The sequence below is a fragment of the Pyrgilauda ruficollis genome, unplaced genomic scaffold, assembly GCF_017590135.1.
Source record: "Pyrgilauda ruficollis isolate IOZ18807 unplaced genomic scaffold, ASM1759013v1 scaffold10, whole genome shotgun sequence".
NCBI classification, from domain to species: Eukaryota; Metazoa; Chordata; class Aves; order Passeriformes; family Passeridae; genus Pyrgilauda; species Pyrgilauda ruficollis.
The window spans coordinates 8,617,990-8,635,926 of NW_024508101.1; the positions used below are offsets into that span (position 1 = coordinate 8,617,990).

At 49.1% G+C, this 17,937-nt stretch overlaps 1 protein-coding gene across 1 annotated transcript; it reads left to right on the forward strand.

Moving 5' to 3' along the window:
- The first annotated feature begins 3,919 nt into the window (after positions 1-3,919).
- FAM107A (family with sequence similarity 107 member A) lies at positions 3,920-16,402 on the forward strand. The gene is made up of 4 exons (XM_041462354.1): positions 3,920-4,351; positions 12,441-12,615; positions 15,692-15,848; positions 16,267-16,402. The coding sequence occupies exons 1-4, from the start codon at positions 4,288-4,290 to the stop codon at positions 16,372-16,374; spliced, it is 504 nt and encodes a 167-aa protein (XP_041318288.1). The 5' UTR covers positions 3,920-4,287; the 3' UTR covers positions 16,375-16,402.
- Positions 16,403-17,937: the final 1,535 nt, after the last annotated feature.

Here is a 17,937-nt window from a genome sequence, read left to right on the forward strand (position 1 = left end):
GGCCAGGAACAATCCTGCTGGGACACAGAGATGCCCAGAATGTTTGGGAGTAACACAGAACAGTGCATGTAAAGCACGGAACTACTTACTATTTATACCTTGTGTTGCTTTGTGGGATTTAACCCACTTAATTACCAGGCTAATTCCAGCTGAAACAGTGGGTGTCCTCACTGGTGTGGTCACAGCAGGACAGGGATTCCAGGCAGGAGGAGCTGGCCTGCAGGTTGGAAGCAGCACCTGCTCCCATCAGCAGTGTCTCCAGGACTGTCCTGCTCAGCTGCACAGGGGCACAGTGTTACTATCTGATACTAAATTTATTACTACTTCTTACTCCTGGCAAGATGCAGTCTCACTGCACACTGAAGTGGTTTTCACATGGAAATAGAAGGGTTTGGGAAATAGCAGGCATTTTCTGCCCATCTGCAACACAAACTCCCCATCTGAGCCCTCTATGACAAATTAAACCCTCTGACTGTAACACCTGTCCCTCAGCTGGCTGGGGACTGAGTGCCATAACCTGCTTTGTCCCATAGGGAGCAGGCAAAAGTCTCCATCACCTGGGCAATCATTAACTGCCCTGGGGAGGTAAGCTGGGGAGGTGCAAGGAGAAGCTGTCCTGCTCTGCAAATACACTAATGGCTCAAGTGGAGATTAGCAGGAGTGTGTTACCAACCAACCTGTGCCAAGAGGTGACAGGGTACCAGGGACCCAGTATGGTCTGACTAGCCTACACATCCCCTGCCTCTGGCTTTGCCACCACCAAGGTCACCACCACAGTGCAACCAGCATGACTTCTGAGGTCGTACTGGGATTGCACTGAGTTTGTGCTGGGAACTGGTGCCACAGGGTGGGAGGGAAGGCTGGGCTGCACAGCCAGTCCCTAGCACCACAAGCAGCACCTCAGCCCACATCAAGCATTAACTCAGCAGAGCAAATGTTTAACCAGCCTCCAGGGCCTCCCTGCAGCAGGAGGTGAAATGCCTGCCTTCGAGTCCAGCCCTAGGTGACTTGAGCAAAGTTGTGCCTGCAGATTGGGAGCCTGACCTGTCTGGCAGTGATGCTGCCATCCCAGCCCCTGCTGAGAGTGGAGATTTAATAAAGATCCAGGCAGAGCTGTTTGCCCTGTCTCTCACAGCAGCAGCCAGGCTCCTCAGCAGGCACACTCTGCCACTGTCACTGCACTCATATCAGTGGGCAGCACTGCACATCCAGGGAGGGCCAGGGTTGCTCTGGGAACTGGCTTGACACATCTGGGGTGTTTTAATACACAGGAGACATGTCCACACAAGAAAGCTCCTGGTGCCACTCTAGTAATTGGCTAAAGAGATGACAGCCAGCAGCCAACATCACTGACACAGTAACTCAGCAGCTAAAAGCCCATCTAATGAACAGCCCTGGTAACAAGAACCTGGCTGTGGGCTCCTCCAGAACCATTTTCCTGTTCCCAGTACTCATTAATAACTGTACAGCCACCCACCAGTGACACGCCAGGCGCAGCATTATTTTCTCTTTATGTGCACATTGAATGAGAAAACCGTGTCATTCCCCCAACATCCCAAGTCCAAGGGATGAGCCCTCTGTGCCACACATGTCAGAGAGTTGTACCAGAGCTGTTCCAGAGCTCTCCCAGAGCCATGCCAGAACTGCCTGGGTGTGCCAGCTGCTGACACAGGGACACCCTGGGCTCGCTCCTCCGGGGTGATACCTCCAAAGGAGATCCCCCTGCAAAGCCCTGCAGCATTCCGAGCCACACGGGGCCATCCCGCGTACAGGAGATGCAATGGGTGATGCTGGAATGAGCTCCCTGTGTCACCTTCTCCTAGGACATGCAGCCGCTTCCTAAGACACACAGGGCAGCTGGTGAATGATGCAACTCCTTGTCTGCAGGAGCCACTCCAGATAAATCTCACTCTGCAATCAGCCACCCTCACAAAGTAACCTTCAGGGAGCTACAGGGGCAGCACAAAGGCTTTTTGTTAATCTCAAAGACATGGGAGCACAGGGGGAGATTGCTTACTAATTTAGATAGCAAAGAGAACTGTTCTGCAAGGAGCTCCCAGATAAAGAGCTTTGCCATGAAAAGTCCCTTGGCTCAGGACAGCACCCCACAAACCCACTTCTTCCTCCTCTCTGCAGGAGAGGAGCCCAGATGTGCAGCTGGTCAGGCAGCAGGGTGCATCAGAAATATATCCAGAAAATTTAGCTGGCCTTTTTCTGATTTTACTCAGTTAAAAGCAGATGTTGATGGAGCACAGTCCTTTTCCACTCCCACATCCACCAGCCATAACCACGCTTCCTTGGGAGCTCAAAACAGGTTTAGATCAATGCTCTTTTCCCCCTTTGACACATCTCCTGTGAACTCACAGACCTAAAACTTGTTCAAAGGTGACCCAAGGGGAAGAGCACAGATGTGTATCCATTTCCTTTTCCACTCAAATTGAGCCAAATGGTGTTTTTGAAGTGTGCAATGAGCAGCCAGGCCATGGGACAATGCATGATGTGAGGGGAGTCTGCTGGGCCGTGAAAATCTTGTGGGGGACACATGGGGTATGAGGTCACAGCTTGAGCAGAAAACCTGCACAACCTCCCTACTTAAAGGCTTCTCCTTTGCCATAGCCTTGGTTTAGGTGCAAAAGCTGTGGGGGGGTCTTCCAAACCCTGCCTGTGAGTAATCCACGGCTGGACAGGTAAAACTGCACTCACAAGCACACAGACACACCACACACTGGAGTAAGGACCAGCCTGCTTCTCCTCTCCTGCATCTGAGGCCCCATGTCAATTAAACTGAGCAGCTCCTGGTCAGGAGGTTAAAAATAATAATGATTTTTTTTTTAGTCTCTGTTAGCAAAGGACAGGCAACTTCTCCTATGTTTCATTTCCTGTGACAGAGCAATACCTGTGCAGTCTTTTCACATTTCTATCTTGTCTTTTCTTCCAGAAAGAATATTCCCTTCAGTCCAAGGGCCTGAGTGGAAGCAAGAAGCCAGGGAGTGGCAGTTCAGGTGAGTGCCAGCAGCCCATGCAGGCCCTTAAACAGCTTTGGAGGCAAACTGGGAGGGACTGGGGCTTCAGCTCACACCTGGTGCTGCTGAGCCCTTGGCTGGGATGGGGAAAATGTTGGGATGTGGAGAGGTGCAAGTAAATGAAGGAGCACCCCTGTGATTGTGAGAACCTGGCTTCTTTCTCCAGTCCTTCACAGGGCCAGGAGTGTCAGGCCAGGACATGGCCTGGACAAGGCACCCTCGGGTGCCGCAGAGTGTGAAGGTAACTGGGCACCCCAGTGGTGCCCCCCAGCTTTCCCTATCCCCTTCTCTGTGTGGAAATGGTTTTGCTTCATCCCTGACCCTCCTGGGACTGGGACACTGAGCACCTGCAGGCTGGCACTGGGCAGAACTGGACAACAGAACCCACTGAAGAGCCAAAAGGAGTTGCTGGAGTGGTTTAACCCCTTCTTCTCCTCCAATTTTGCAGCCTTTGGTTTCCCAGGCTGTGTCAATTCAGGGACAGCCAACATAACGCCTTCCAGCCAGAGTGATGATGGGGACAAGGAGCCCAGCTCAGGCGGGGCTGCACCCAGCAGTAGCAGCAGACCTGGGGCAGCGATGCTGTGGCACCACACAAGCTCTGATGCCACCAGGACCCCGTGCAGGGGCTGCTTCTCCCTCTCGCAGCCCTTAGCCCTGGGCCGTGCGGCACTCGGGGGATGGATGGCAGGGTGTTGCAACATGCCAGGGAATAATCACGATAGCTCGAGCGGTTGCCCTGGTGCCGGCTTGGCTGTTGCAGTGGTTGCTAAAGAGAGTGGGCGTGCGGCTTCCTCTGGGGCGATCTGATTTCTCCAGGAGCGTGGTTAAGGCACGTTGAGGAGAAATCGTCCTCCGTGGAGCAGGGACACGACCTCTCCTGCAGCAGCAGCGGCTGTGCCGAGCAGGCAGCTCGGGTGCCCGGGCACGCACAGAGCTGTTTGCTGTGGGGCGGAAAAGCCATCAGCGCCTTCATCTGTCCTGGGAAAACACCATCAGGCAGCAAAGAGCCAAGGCAAGAAGTTTTCAGGGCGGCGGAGGGAGCGGCACCGAAGAGCGAGCAAGGCCAGCGGCTGCTGCCGGCCGAGCTGCGGCGCTCCGTGAGGGCCCGGCGGGGTGGCAGGAGCGGCAGGGAGGGACCGGCCGCCACCTGCACGTGACCTTCCGTCCCTGTGCCACCGCACAGAGCGGGCAGGAGCCGGGCGGCTTCCTCCGAGCGGCCAAAAGTCACACGGGCGGCGGGGCGGGCAGCAGCGGCAGCCCCATGTCGTGGGGCACAGGGCAGCGCCTGCCCCCCGGGCTCCCCAGGGCCTCGCTGCGGAAATCAGGTAAGCGCAGGGCCCAGCTGCCCCGGGATCCCCGCTGCCCCGGGATCCCCGCTTCCCCGGGATCCCCGGTGCCCCGGGATCCCCGCTTCCCCGGTGCTCCCTGCTGCGGGGCGGGCTGCTTCATCCCCTGGGATTGCGCTGCACTGTGTACACAGGTGACTTGGGACCTGGGTTTAATTTATTTTGGGCTATCATGCTACTTTAATTCTTCTGTAGCTGGTTGAGAATAACTTCTGCTTCTGCCCTTCCATATCTCACAAGAAGTTCCCTTAGAACACCCATCCTGCGATGCAAGCCTTCTTGGAGAGGCACTGGGCTGGATAGGGGACTAACGCAATCCCTGCCAATCAACATGGGAGGATATTTTCTGTATTTAACAAAATACCTTTGAACTAACTTTAAGCATTCATTACTGTTGATGTGCATCTCTGTCATTGGCAGGCAAATGTGCAGAGCAAATATTTGGTGAGATATTAAAACTAAGTTTATGATTGTCAAGAGGGACTGCTAAGCATCTGCCACTGTCAAACAAAACTAAACCAGTGCTCCACATGCTGCTTGTAAAAGGCATGGGACGTCTTGGTGATTGCTAACAGACTAGGATCCCAGCCTTGCTATCTTTGCTTATCACAGTCCGAGGTAATTAAATGAAATTATTAACCAGCACACCCAGTCCTGTCTGCCAGCAGGGAGGCACTTGCTGCTGCCTGATGATGCAAGCATTTCCAACTGGTAACTTCTACATGCCAGACAGCTCAGCAAGCCTCAGTCCTGGTGGCATTTCTCTCTTCTAAATCCATGTGCATGAATGCTCAGCGGATGCCCATGGTGACATCCAGTCCTTTACCTTCAGGGTGATGGCCGGTGACAACGCGTGAGCAGCCGGGGCTGAGCCCAGCACTGCTCTGTGCTCCCTTAGGCAGGTGCAGTGCTGGTGCAAATGGGACACCCAGCCCTGGGGCTGCCGTGCTGGCACAGGGCTCAGCAAGGGCAAGCAGGACTGGGGACGAACTGGGGACACTGGCTACACCAGTGGGAGAGCACTGGCTGTACTGGAGGGGAGCACTGGCTTACAGGTGAGCAGCTCCATCTCCAGCGTGTGCTCAGTAGAGACACGGAGGTAGGAACAGTGGTGACACGTGGCAGCAGTGCTGGGAGCTGCAGAGATGTGTCCCCCAGCCCTGTTTTACATTTCCATTAGGGTTTTCTCTGCTTCTCTGACCTTGTGACCCCGTGGGGTTTATTTCTGACCGTCAGGGCTGAGTGAAGGCAAGGGGACCTGGAGTGTGAGTGCCTGCTGCCCTGAGGCAGCCACTCGATAGCTGGGAACTGCTTCCCACAGCAGCCACATCGAGTTACACTCACCCTATTGCATTATAAATACCAGAATTAGCCTTGCTTAATTATTTAAAACTATAGATTAAAAGCAGACAAAGGCTCTTTGACTCCTTCCCAGAGCACACATATCATTTATCAGAGGTACGGTCGCCTGGTGACAAGCCCAGGGGAGCGTGCCAGCTCTGTCGGTATGAGGTGCTCCCGAGCTGCTGGCACAGCTGGAGCCAGAGGAGGGGAAAATCACAGTGAGGGTGAGAGCTGGTGCCATCTCACCCAGGGAGGGTAATGTTTAACATCTGCCAATCTTTGGGCTCACATTATTATTACATTATTATTATTACCATTATTATTATCATTATTAACGTCACCATCATCCATCTCCAGGGCAGTAAGCCACAGCAGTCATTAGGCTAATGTGAATTACAGGTATTTTGTTCCAGGTTGTTGTAACAGCAGCACACGGATTACTGGGGTGATAAGGCACATTTTGTGGGCTCAGCTGTGGGGACTCACCCACCACAGGGTGTCCAGGCACTGCAAGCCTCCCCATCAAGCAGCCCCCACATCCAGGTCCCTCCCCCTGCCCTGAACCCACCATGCAAAAGGGGCTTCCTAAAGCAAGTGCCAACTTGGAGTTCAAACCTCCTGTCCTCCTGGCAGAAGATCCTCTGAAAAGCTGCTGTCATCAGACACCTGAAAGCTGCTGTCATCAGACAAAGCTTTGGGGCTTTCAGAGACTGACATGGAATTCTTTCCCATTTTGCCAGCCCCAGCTATTCCATATTTCTAAAATACAGTTAATTAATACTAGAAAAATCATGCAAATTAGCAAGTGCCATCAATTGAAGAATCCAAAACCAGTGACAAACTTTCAGCTTTATCCTTTGTAGGACTTAACATATAGCATGACCTTTTCTGCCATTACTCTCTCACAAGAAAAGCTGTAGAGCCAAACTCTAGCTGTACTTCAGACACTGGAAATGCATTGACAGAAAGTTCATACTTTAAAATGAAAAAGAAAAAAAAACTTTAAGTTCTGGTTAACAGAGAAGCATGCAAGAGCTTAAAAGTAACAGAGGCTGGTTTAAAGATGCCACACACCTCCACCTGCACATGCAAACTCTTGTAGGGAGTGAGGACAGGCTCTGCTCCTCTCAGCATTCCCAGGAGGGTGAGAGACAGTACTCTCATTGTGAGGAAAGGAGGGTTCCTCATGCACTGGATGTTGTTGGGGTCTGAGGCCCAGAAAAGGGATTGTTTCCCCCCATAATTGCAGTTAAAAGTGTCACAAACCTGCATTACCCCCTAGGCTCAGGTTACTTGTGTAAATAGCTTTAAACTCGCTCTGCTGGCCCACACTGGTGTGTTGGTTTTGCAGCTGCCTGACTTGCAGGACGTGTATGACCAGCTGCTGTCAGCAACCCTTCATTAATCTCTTGGTTCTTTAAAAAAGACTCATTCATTAATAAATCCTGGGCATCCAAAAAACCAGGGGTTCTTCCCTGTAACCAGAGTTGTAAGTGATCATTTCTGCTCAGGAAGTGGTCTCTTGGATCAGTGCTTTTACAAATCCAGATCCAGGGCTCTGACCCTGGACATCCTGAGATTTTTGCCCAGCCTTATCCCTTCTACCAAGTAACAGGGTCTCACAAACAGTAATATCCTCTGAGTACAGATCCCATTCCCAAAGTAATACCTTCTGACTGTTTTTACATGAGTGGCATTACACAAAGGCCCATTATCTGCCCAGAAATGGATGCCAATACAATATTTTTAACAAAAGCAGTTTGTTCATCATCTGGCCCTATTGACAAAACTCTTCTGAGATGCTCTAGTTCAGTTCTCAAATGACACAGACAGCAGAAATAAAACACTGTGAACTACATTTGCTTTCTAGATTTCAGCTAAAGTTGAACACTGACCTGTGCTGCAGAAGGCAGCACTGACAGCTTTGCAGTTTAAGGATGCAGGTGGCATGGGAAAGGGCTGGGGGATGTGCAGGGAAAAAACAAGATGTCACAGGGGGCAGGATGTCAGGAGACCTTGGCACAACACAAGTCAGGCATTTCACATAGAAACCTGTGCAAAAAGCAGCTGCTGTCCTGTACAGGTGCAGGTTGGGCAGGACCCCAGACCTCCACTCTACAGCTTTCTAAATCCAACAGCTATGGATTAACTCCATTTCCAACCTGTTTAGTTTTTCCCTTGTAAAGAACAGCTGTAGCCATGTAGGCAGCCTAAGCAGAGCTGCATCCCTCAGGTTACCTGCCCTTTCCAGGACTGTTAATCCCTTTAACATTCCTGGGGATTATTTCCATCCCACAGGAAGACAGCACAGGCTGCCAGCAGCAGTGCACAGTCCTGACACGGAGGGGCTCACACGGCAATCCACCACCAGGAGACAAATTGCTTAATCCTAAATAAATGTTCTGTGAAGGGCATCTCCTCCTTGTGAGGGAAAACCAAAAAGCAGCAGCAGCCAAAGGAAGCATAGCCCAGCTCCAGCTGAGACAAACCCTCATGTCCAATGCCTGTGCTTGGGCATGGGCCAGTCCTCTCCCTCCTCCTCTTCCTCCTCTTCTCCAGGAGCAGGCTAAAACATCTCTCCTTGCTCTGGAGGGCTGCACAAAAGCCACTCAGCACCTCGAGCAGCACACCCTGTTTTACACTCCTAGTAGAGCATATTTAATATAAATTTGCAGCATTCATGCTTTCAAAAGTATTTAGTGCTGCACCAAAGCAGCCTGATATCCTGTTTCCCAAAAAGATTGAGTCTGAGCATAATCACAAGTGGAAACAACTTGTCCCAGGATTGCAAAGTGATGATTTTATTGCAACTCTCCCAGGAAATGGGGGATTTATAAGTATTTCCAGGTGGTCCGAACAGGAATTTGGGCTTTGCTTTAGGTCAGAACAGAACAAGATATTAAAATGTCACTTTTCTTCTCCAGTCAGTCCCACACCCTGGGGCAGGAGGGTGTCTGGTCTCTGGGCCACCTCAAAGATGCTGAAAATTCCCTATGTGGTCTCCTAGAAAACTAACAGAGACTGGAGGCTCATTTCACAGTATGGTTGAGAGAGGAGATAACTCCATGTGTGATGTCCAAGTACCTGCCAGGGGCCCTGGCATCCTATCCTGGCAGTCTTGCTTTTTACTAACAGAAAAGCAGCTGGAAACACACATTCCCTAGAAAGCTTTGAGCTTCTAGAAATGAGGAAAGGAAAAATACCTAAAAGCAAGCAAAAGCCTGAGTTGTTGAAGCAAACAGAGTTACTTTTTATAAGCCACGCTCCAAAGCAGACCTATTTAAAAGATCACATTGTATTCCTCAGTACAGCAGGGGGTATTAACATCCACATGTATTTTTTTGTTTGTATCTTGCAAAGAACAAAATAAAAATGTCCAACACCTTTTGCTGATTTATGATGGTGGCCAGGGAGGTGCCAGGGCAGAGCCTTGTTCATTGATCTGTGGCTGAATCATGCAAAAACAGACATCCTGCTGTAAATCCACTGCAGAGACCTGGCTTGATTTACACCTCCAGCGCCATAAATGATGACAAAAAGCAGCCTGATAGCACTCTGTCTCTGTTACATGGACATGCATTACCTCAGAGATGATAGATCTACTCCCTGACAAACATTTTGCACTGGGTCCTATTTGCCAACCTGCAGGAGAAAGGATGCCCCATCCTTACCCTCAGCATAACCCCAAGCTGTGCTCCAGACACACCAGTATTTTTATATTCTCACTTTTTCTGCTCAGTGTAAATGAAGACATTCCTTGAATTGTTCCAGGCTGAGGGTTCTGAAGGTTTAAAGTGCTATTCTTGTAGAGAGGTTCAAGGCTCCTTCCAGTCCCAGTCAGGGCTTTGACTTTGTCCCTGGGGCAGCAGTGCAGACACCCACAGGAAGCCAAACCCTCGAGGTGGGTTTCTGCACACCTCTAGGCACATCTAGTACCATGAAAACCAAGCACAGAGGTACCTGCTGTGTCCTGGCCCCCGCAGTTTATTGAGACAAATTGCACTCCTCATGAGGACTTTCACATGCTGGTTTAACAGAACCAGCCCAGAACAGCTTCCACTCCATTTCAGTTCCTCCCACTCCTTTTTTCCCAGTTTTTTTTTCTTAATTTGTACTAGTTTAAGGGAGAAGTTCCCTATCTGCCTTCAGGAATAGGTTGATAAATTGCTGTTTCTTTGTAAGACTCTGTCATGCAATGTTAGATTGCTGCAGTCTGGAAGTAATTACATTAGCCCGTACAAAACCTCCAGGCTCACCATGGTCCTCCCTCAAAATGCCACATGGACCTGTGGATGTGGGGAAGGCAAATCTGCCCAAGCAAATCTCCCAGGATCTGGGTCTTGGGGTAGGGAAGAAGGGACTCCCAGTCCTGAGCTGCAAAAGGAAAACCATACATCATGGAGGCAGGGGAAAAGAGTATTTAATAAAGAGAAATGCTGCACCGGTGCCCCAAGAGCTTAGCAACAGAACCCAAGAGCTAATTGGTCCAGAGAAAAATACCAAAGTCACTTGAGTTTCAGCCATTTACACACTCAGGTTGGTCCTTCAGGCTTGGTTGGCTGCATAATCCTTCCAGGCTCACTACTCACGGCATTATCCCGTAGCAGAGCACATCAGGTGGATTTAAGATAGACAAATGCAAGATGGACATGTCCCAGCCCTTCTCCTGACATGCACCAGGATTTGGTACCAACACACAAGCAACTGTGGGCATCTGTGTCACTGGAGGCAGCCCTGGACTACACAGGAACAGCAGGAAAGGGCAGTGGGATGACACGGTGATATTGAGCCTAGTCTATTAGCACAGCTTTCAAAAACTGTGTTTCCATTAAAAACACCTGACATTTTATTGAAGTTACTCCATGAAGAGACCTTTTTCTTTGAAAAATGAAGACAGAGCTTTTCCATTTGAAATAGGACTTTAACCACTTTATTCATGCCAAAACAAACATTTGTTTTTGTACCTTCCTTCCTTCCTTCCTTCCTTGTCTCTTCTCTGCCTCTTCTGTGGAGAAAGAAAAAAAAATAAGAGAGAGAGAAATACAAGAAAAAAATGAAGCTATTTTACTCCAGTGAAAATCTGATATGTTTTCTCATTGTTGCAAACCTGGCTTTCATCTAACAAAAATTAGTCATGAAATTGCACTGCCTTAACCCTTGTCTGTTCTTCAGTCCCTGCATCTCCCTGGAAGGCAAGGCTGAGCTCCCAGTTTCAGCCTGGGGAGTCCAGCCCTGCAAGGGTTTGAGTCAGCCTGGCACTTGCTACCAAACATCAAACCACACCACCTTCCCTTCTGCCAGCAGTGATGTGTGATCCTAGAGGAAAATAATGTGATACAAAAAAATCACTGGTTGCAGCTTCCAAGCACCCTCTAAATATGTACCAAACTATTCACCCCAATTACATTCCTGTAATGGGCTCTGATTTGTTTTCCTTTGTTCCCAAAGCAGTAGGGCACTGGCCACATTAACATTCAATGAGAAGTTGTTTGATATTGAATCTTTTCTTCAGCAGTATTATTCCTTACACAATTTTGTTTGATTGCAATCCACTTCACATGTTTAAGTGCTTACTGACTGTGAAAGAATGACCTAGCCTGCTTTCTCTCAGCTTTTTTTATTGATTTCTCTTTTAAAAAGGTTTTATTCCTTTTATACATTAAACTGAAATAAGAGAAAGAGGCAACATTACTGAACAACTGTTTTTCTTCCAGCTCCATCAACCCATATAACTTCACAGTAGGCCTCAAAAAATACTGTAATAATGAGACACTTAAAGACATGAAGCTGCCTACACCCTTTTCCTGGGACTTTTTTGGTTCTTACTGGTAAACTTCCAAATTGTTCAAGTGAATAGTCAGGAATAAATTGCTCTTTCTGAGCACCTGATTAGACCATACACTGAGTAATTGGAGGCAGACCTACTGTGCTCCTCATTTAAAGACACAGCCCACCACATGCAGTTTGTCTTATAACTTGTGCTTTGCACTCACTTTTTATAGGAGTTTTTTGTAAAGAGAAAATGTAAAGGAATTGGAAAACACCAGCAGTGAGCATGCCCTGTGATTTGCCTGAAATCCAAGCTGCCATTCCTTCCAAAACAGTGGGCTCTTGTTCTTACATCCAGAACATACAAATTATTGCAGCATGATCACAGACTGCATGGGCGAAGGATGCTTTTCTTGGCCCTGGACTCAATCCTGATGAATAGGTCAGCAGGATATCAGTAAAATCTTTCCTTGACAAGAGGTTTCAGATATAGCAGGACTTCCTCAGGCCAGTGCTTTAGAAGCCCCTTAAATCCCACAGCATCCCTTTGTGCTATGGGACGAACAGCTTCATCCAGAACACCCAAAGCAGCAGCTCAACACAGTCTACAGCCATGGCTGCTTCCAGTTTTAGATCTATCTAAAATCTATCTTCCAGTTTTAGATCTATCTTGATTTAATTAATCCTTGGCACTAAATTCTGCAGCCACTGAAGTTAGTGGCTGGCAAGTAATTTAAGTGATCTAATTAATATGTGTCTCATCAACAACTCGAAGGGAGTATTTTTTAAAACCTCTAAAAATCCCACACTAGCACATGAAGGCACGTGCACTCTTGACACTGACGTGGTGTCCAGCAGCTAGGACAAGCACCAGCTCCTCTCCTCTGTCTTTCCTGGGGTTCTCACACCGAGCAGGGTCAGACTTCTCATGCAAACACCTCATTTTTTCTTCCAGCGTCGATGTACACGGAAATACAGCGGGAGCGACCAGATGGTGGGAATATCCTGACTCACCCAGACTACATAGATGGAAACCCAGACCTCATCAAACCTAAAAAGCTCCTAAATCCTGTAAAAGCCTCGAAGAGCCATCAAGAGCTGCACAGGGAACTGCTGATGAACCACAAAAGGTAAGGGGAGGTTGCAGCCTGCCACTGGAGCAGCCCAAGAGGTGCTGAGCTGTCAGAGCTCAGGAGCTGAGGCACAGGTGCCAGTGACAGACTGCAAGCTGGAACAACAGGATCAATCCCCTCACTTGCAAACCCAGTATCCTGTCCTCTTTGGCTGTATCCTTTCCTCTTTTCTCTGATGTGACCATTTCTTCTACAAAAATAAAGCAGAGCAAAAAGCCCCCGCTCTGCCATCCTGAATCATTGGCTAGCACTTTTTAGAGTCACAAGCACTGGAAGATGCAAGGCATCCCTACAGCTCCTTTTTGGTGTCCCTTGGAGGTTTTCTGGTTTTTCTGTCTCCATCACTGATCTGCCAAGTCCCCAGCAATGCACAGCATTTCTGTGCACTTGAAGGTCATTCCAAAGGCAGGAAGAGGTGCAGGCTGGATGCAGCCAGTGAAAGCTGAGCTAGCAGTGGGGTGAGATCATCTGCACAAGGCTACTCACCAACTCCCTAAATATCAAATGGGTAAAGAAAGGCTAGAATTCCTATTCCTGACTTCCTACCCCATCACCCCAATTTAACTCTTTGAGGGTACAGATACAACATCAGGGAAACCATACCAATGATCAAGAACCTACAACTACATCATTCCATTGTGGCAACTGTCTGAACATCAGTGCAATAAAATCATATTCTGCTCAGAGGCTTTTAAGCACAGCAAAAAATCTGCTGGCTTTTTATTGACATTTTCTGAACACCCTGAAATACCCTGACACAATAGCTCTTTGGCTGCCTAATTAAAAGGAGCACAGCCTCTGTTCTAAAGGACTGCAGTCATCACAAGAACCAGACACGTATATTAATTCAGTGAACAATCAAGCCTGCCAGCAGGGTGCATTAATCAATACTGGCACTGGCTGGGCTTGGGTTTGATTTGATTTTCCCAGAATCGGAAGAATTACGGGGACATTTCTCTGGCATCAAGGCAGATGTCACTATACTAGCCAGATATTTTTTAAAGTCTTTGGCGTGAGAGTGACCATCTCCTCCCTAGTGGTACTGCCCAGTTTAAAGGGTCACCTACCAGCACTGTCTTTGATCTCACACAACATTATTCCAGTCTAACCATGATAGAACAAAGGAACAAGGAACCCCTACAATGGAAAGAGCAGAGAGGAATGGCAGTGAAGGAGGTGCAGATCCTGCAGCACCAGATCACACTGGCAAACACAAAGTACATCACCTCTTTGTGTTCCAGTTCTGCCTGCCACCATGTCACAGCCACGTGTGCCAGCAGGTACTGGCAGGAGGCAGCTCCAGCACAGGCATCCTGCACCACCTACTCGTGTGGCCCCTCTCAAGCATCAGTTTAAAGCTGTTTTGGCTCTGACCTCCCTAGTATTTTTCAGCAAATATGTGAAACAAACCCTACTGCAAAAAGTAATCCATTGTCGCTGGTTTCTTGTCACTCTCAGATCTACCAGTTTTGCTTCCTGTTAAACATTACCATTGAGGGAGAGAGGGGAGAAGGGGAGAGAGGAGGAATTACGACTTGCTCCTATTTCTGCTTTGGTTGGTTTTTCCCCCTCAAGCAGCAGGGAGAAGCAACTGAAATCAGCAGCTTGTGTAACAAAATCCTTATCTTACTCAACACCTCTGGGCACTAACACAGGCTGATTAAATCAAAGAATAGTAACAAATCTACAGGCAACATTGCAAGCTGTGTCTCCAGCAAGACAAAGCAGGTCTTCCTGCTCTCAAGCCTTGGGAAAAGCAATTTTGCAGCATCCAAGTTGTTCCTGCTTCAAAAACCACAATGAAAGCTCTGGGGCCAAGGCTAAGGCTGCCTTCACTGATGTTGCTGTGAACTTTGTCCTGTCATTAAGCAAAACAAAATAAATTACAATAGGAAGTATCATTAAAAGTGGTACTGGGAGGATGCAAGCACTGAGCCCCAGCCATGCTGTGACAGTGCAGAGGTTTGCTGCACCTGGAGAGGGTGATTCCTCTCTCCTGCCTGCCAGTTCAGCTTCTCGTGATGTGAGGTACCACCTCAGCACCTGCTGCCCTGCCAAGAAATCCACAGCCCATAGGGTTTGATGCCTCTACTTTCAAACAACCTTGGCCAAAACCAACGAGCTTTTGGTCAACAGAAGCCTCCTGGTGCTGAGGAGGAGCTTTACATTAACAGCATTCCCCAGCCCAGCGCACCCTGGGCAAGCCCTTAGCACAGGCCTGGGGAGCTCCCCTCCTCTCTCAACACAGACCTGCACCCACAGGAAAACCAAACACCCATAAATACTAAAGGTATGGCAATATCCAGAGTGTGAGGTTTCTGAAATCTGTTCAGGGAACACCTTCTATCTCTTTGTCACACATTTATGCCCTGCCTGCATGGCTCTGCTGTGTCTCCTTTCCTGTGATCGCACCCCTCACAGAACAGGGATGCATCAGGTAGCCAAAGGGGACTCAGGCACCTGTGCCATCAGCAAATCCTCCGGCTTCCAGGAGAAAAGGACAGTTCATTTTGGCCTCTTGATCCACAAGTATCCATGTCAGCAGGGGGATCGCCGGCCCTCAGCTCCGAAGCAAAGCTTCCAAGCTTCAGATGGGATGCGCGGGAGGAAGGAGCTGCCAGGACAATTACTGCAGCCCAATGACTACCCCTGCTGGTGGGAAAAATATCGTCATTATTGCACATGTTCTCAACGCCGCTGAATCTACACCTGACACGCTAAAGCAGGAACAGCAGGAGCCTACGGAAGGTCCCTTTTCCACACCCGACGCAGAAAGCTGTGGTACCCCGGTGCAATGGGATCAGTAGAACTTCCAGCACTAAACGTGCCATACACGGAGAGCAACATGTGCCCACCCCAAGCAGGCAGCCCAAGGCACCATCAAACACCCTCAAACCTTGTGGATGGATTTGTGGGTCAGGGCTGGTTCATGGATCTCCCACAGATCTCATGGAACACAGGTCTCCCATGCTTCCATTTAGGACCAAGACAAGTTTTGGGGTTGCCAGGCTGGCAGTGGTTACACCCCAGGTGTAGATGCTCTGGCCCTCATTTATCTGCTTTTAATCCACAGAGGTTTGGGCGTGGACAGCAAGCCAGAGCTGCAGCGAGTGCTCGAGCACCGACGGCGAGACCTGCTCATCAAACAGAAGAAGGAAGAGGAAGAGGCAAAGAAATTGCAGTCTCCTTTTGAAAAAGAGCTATTAAAGAGGCACCAGAGGCTGGATCAGGTAGAACTGAGCTTTCAGCCATCCTTGGCTTAACCTAACCACCTGACACCAGGCACAGGGGAGATGGCTGGGCTGAGGCTCAACCCAAGGTATAGAACTACTACCCCTCCATAAAAAGGGAACCAAAGTACATCTTCCACTGCTGCCCCACACAGCTGCAGCACTCTCATCCTCACACTGAGATCCACCACATTTATACCACTTCACCCATTACACACCACTTGCCGTGGGTCTCTTCTGGGTTCCACACAGAGTCCTTGGGTTTTTTTCAAGTTTAAAGCACCCTAAACTGCATTGGGGGGCAATAATAAACTGCTTTGGGCAATAATAACTGGACCCAGCAATAGTGAAGCCTTGTATTTTAATGTAGCTGATGCCCTTTTGTCCTCTCATGTGCACAAAGAATTCTTTCTTACAGCTGGAGAAGGAGCAGGAGAAGCAGGAAGATCATGCACCAGAATTCATAAAAGTCAAGGAAAACCTGAGAAGAACATCAACAGTGACAGGGGACGAGAAAGCAGCATAGCTTCTGCCAAAACCCAACAGGATCCTGCCAAGGCCAACACCCCCACTGAAATCTCTGTACAGGGTGGACATTCCCAGCCACACCATTGGGGCTACTTGCAGTTATTAACACTTGCTCCAGTAGAAGGCACAGAAAAGGTTTTCCCAGACCAGGAGGGAATCACTGTGGGAAAAGTGCAGTATTTACCAAAGTACTCACACAAGTGGATGCAGAGAGAATGGTGTTATTTTCCCCCCAGACTGTGGGTGCACACTAACCACCAGCTAACTCTTGGTTAACTCTAGAAACACAGTGAGTATTTCAAACAGGGAGGTCTGTGTAGGAACAGCTAGGGGGACTCCTGCTTCTCTGTGGAAGCAGGTTTGCCAGGCACAAGGGGACAAGAGGGCAGCTGCAGCTCTGGAGAGCCTCCTAGAACCCTGGTAACTAAAAGGGACAATCTGTGTATTACTGAGAACAGCCCAAGTGACCATAATGGCTTTCCCAAGGGTCACTGGCTTTGCACCAGTGTGCCAGTCAAGCGTGGCTGAGGCCGTGTCTGAGCAGCACACCTGTACTATCAGAAATACCAACCTCTGTGTGCCCTTACCAGAGCAGCACAGGTGCAGCTATACTTCACAAACAGCTTTAAACAGCATTTCAGCCATTTCAAAGTGACTTTTTAGGCAGAAAATATATTGGGCTGCTCCATCAACTCCCCAGGTGGAAGGCAAATGCTCTGTGCAGAAAGCAAAGGCTGGGTGTTCCCAGTACGGGTGTCCATGGAAGTGTGCAGTGACCAGGCAGCAGATCCCTGTGGATGCAGCAGACAGACAGACAAACAGCTTCTTGCCCCTGCACTACTGACCATCATCCCCTCTCCCAGCAGCTGGACATGTGCTACCATGGAGCCCCACCAGAAATGCCCTGTGATGGAGAGGGGTGATGTGATCATGTCCCACAGGTGCCAGGCTGTCCTGTTAACCACCCTGCATGCAGCTGGTACCTGTGGGCACCAGGGGGTACAGGGTATGTAGGTCCTGGTGCAAAACTACTTGTCAGTGCTTCTCTTCCCCCTTTCCAGAGGTCAGAGCTGCCTCATTGTAATTGCCACTTTACAAAGCGTCGTCTTTGCTGCTGGTATAGCCAAGCTGAGGTGGATGGCGCATTTGCACCATGTTTGGGCAGAGCCTGTCTCACTTACAGGGCATCTGTGCCCTGGGATATCCATATCTAGGGCTAGGAGTGTGTTTTCAGGAATAACTCAGCTTCTTGCTTCTCACACCAACCCCAATACAAAGCCTGAACAACATAACTCACCAACTGCCTTTGGACACTGGCTCTTGAATGGCCTCAGCAGACCTCGTCAGCTGGGCAGGTAATACCTGGTTAATCCACATTTATTATCCACATCTTCAGTGGATCTATATGTAACTTAAGGGAAACTGGGCATTTATACATATTTATTAAAAAGTTACTAATCCATTCTCTAGTCTCCTGGTCCAGTGGGATGTTTCATTTCAGAGAGCTGTTGCTTGACCTGGAAGCTTGAATAAAACATCTGAGCCACATCATGTGTCAAGA

What these genes read in the sequence shown, in the direction of transcription:
- FAM107A (XM_041462354.1), top strand. Translation starts at nt 4,288, where the DNA reads ATGTCGTGGGGCACAGGGCAGCGCCTGCCCCCCGGGCTCCCCAGGGCC. An exon ending in GGCCTCGCTGCGGAAATCAG is followed by an intron (nt 4,352 to 12,440) that starts GTAAGCGCAGGG and finishes TTTTTCTTCCAG; the next exon opens with CGTCGATGTACACGGAAATA. An exon ending in GGCACCAGAGGCTGGATCAG is followed by an intron (nt 15,849 to 16,266) that starts GTAGAACTGAGC and finishes TCTTTCTTACAG; the next exon opens with CTGGAGAAGGAGCAGGAGAA.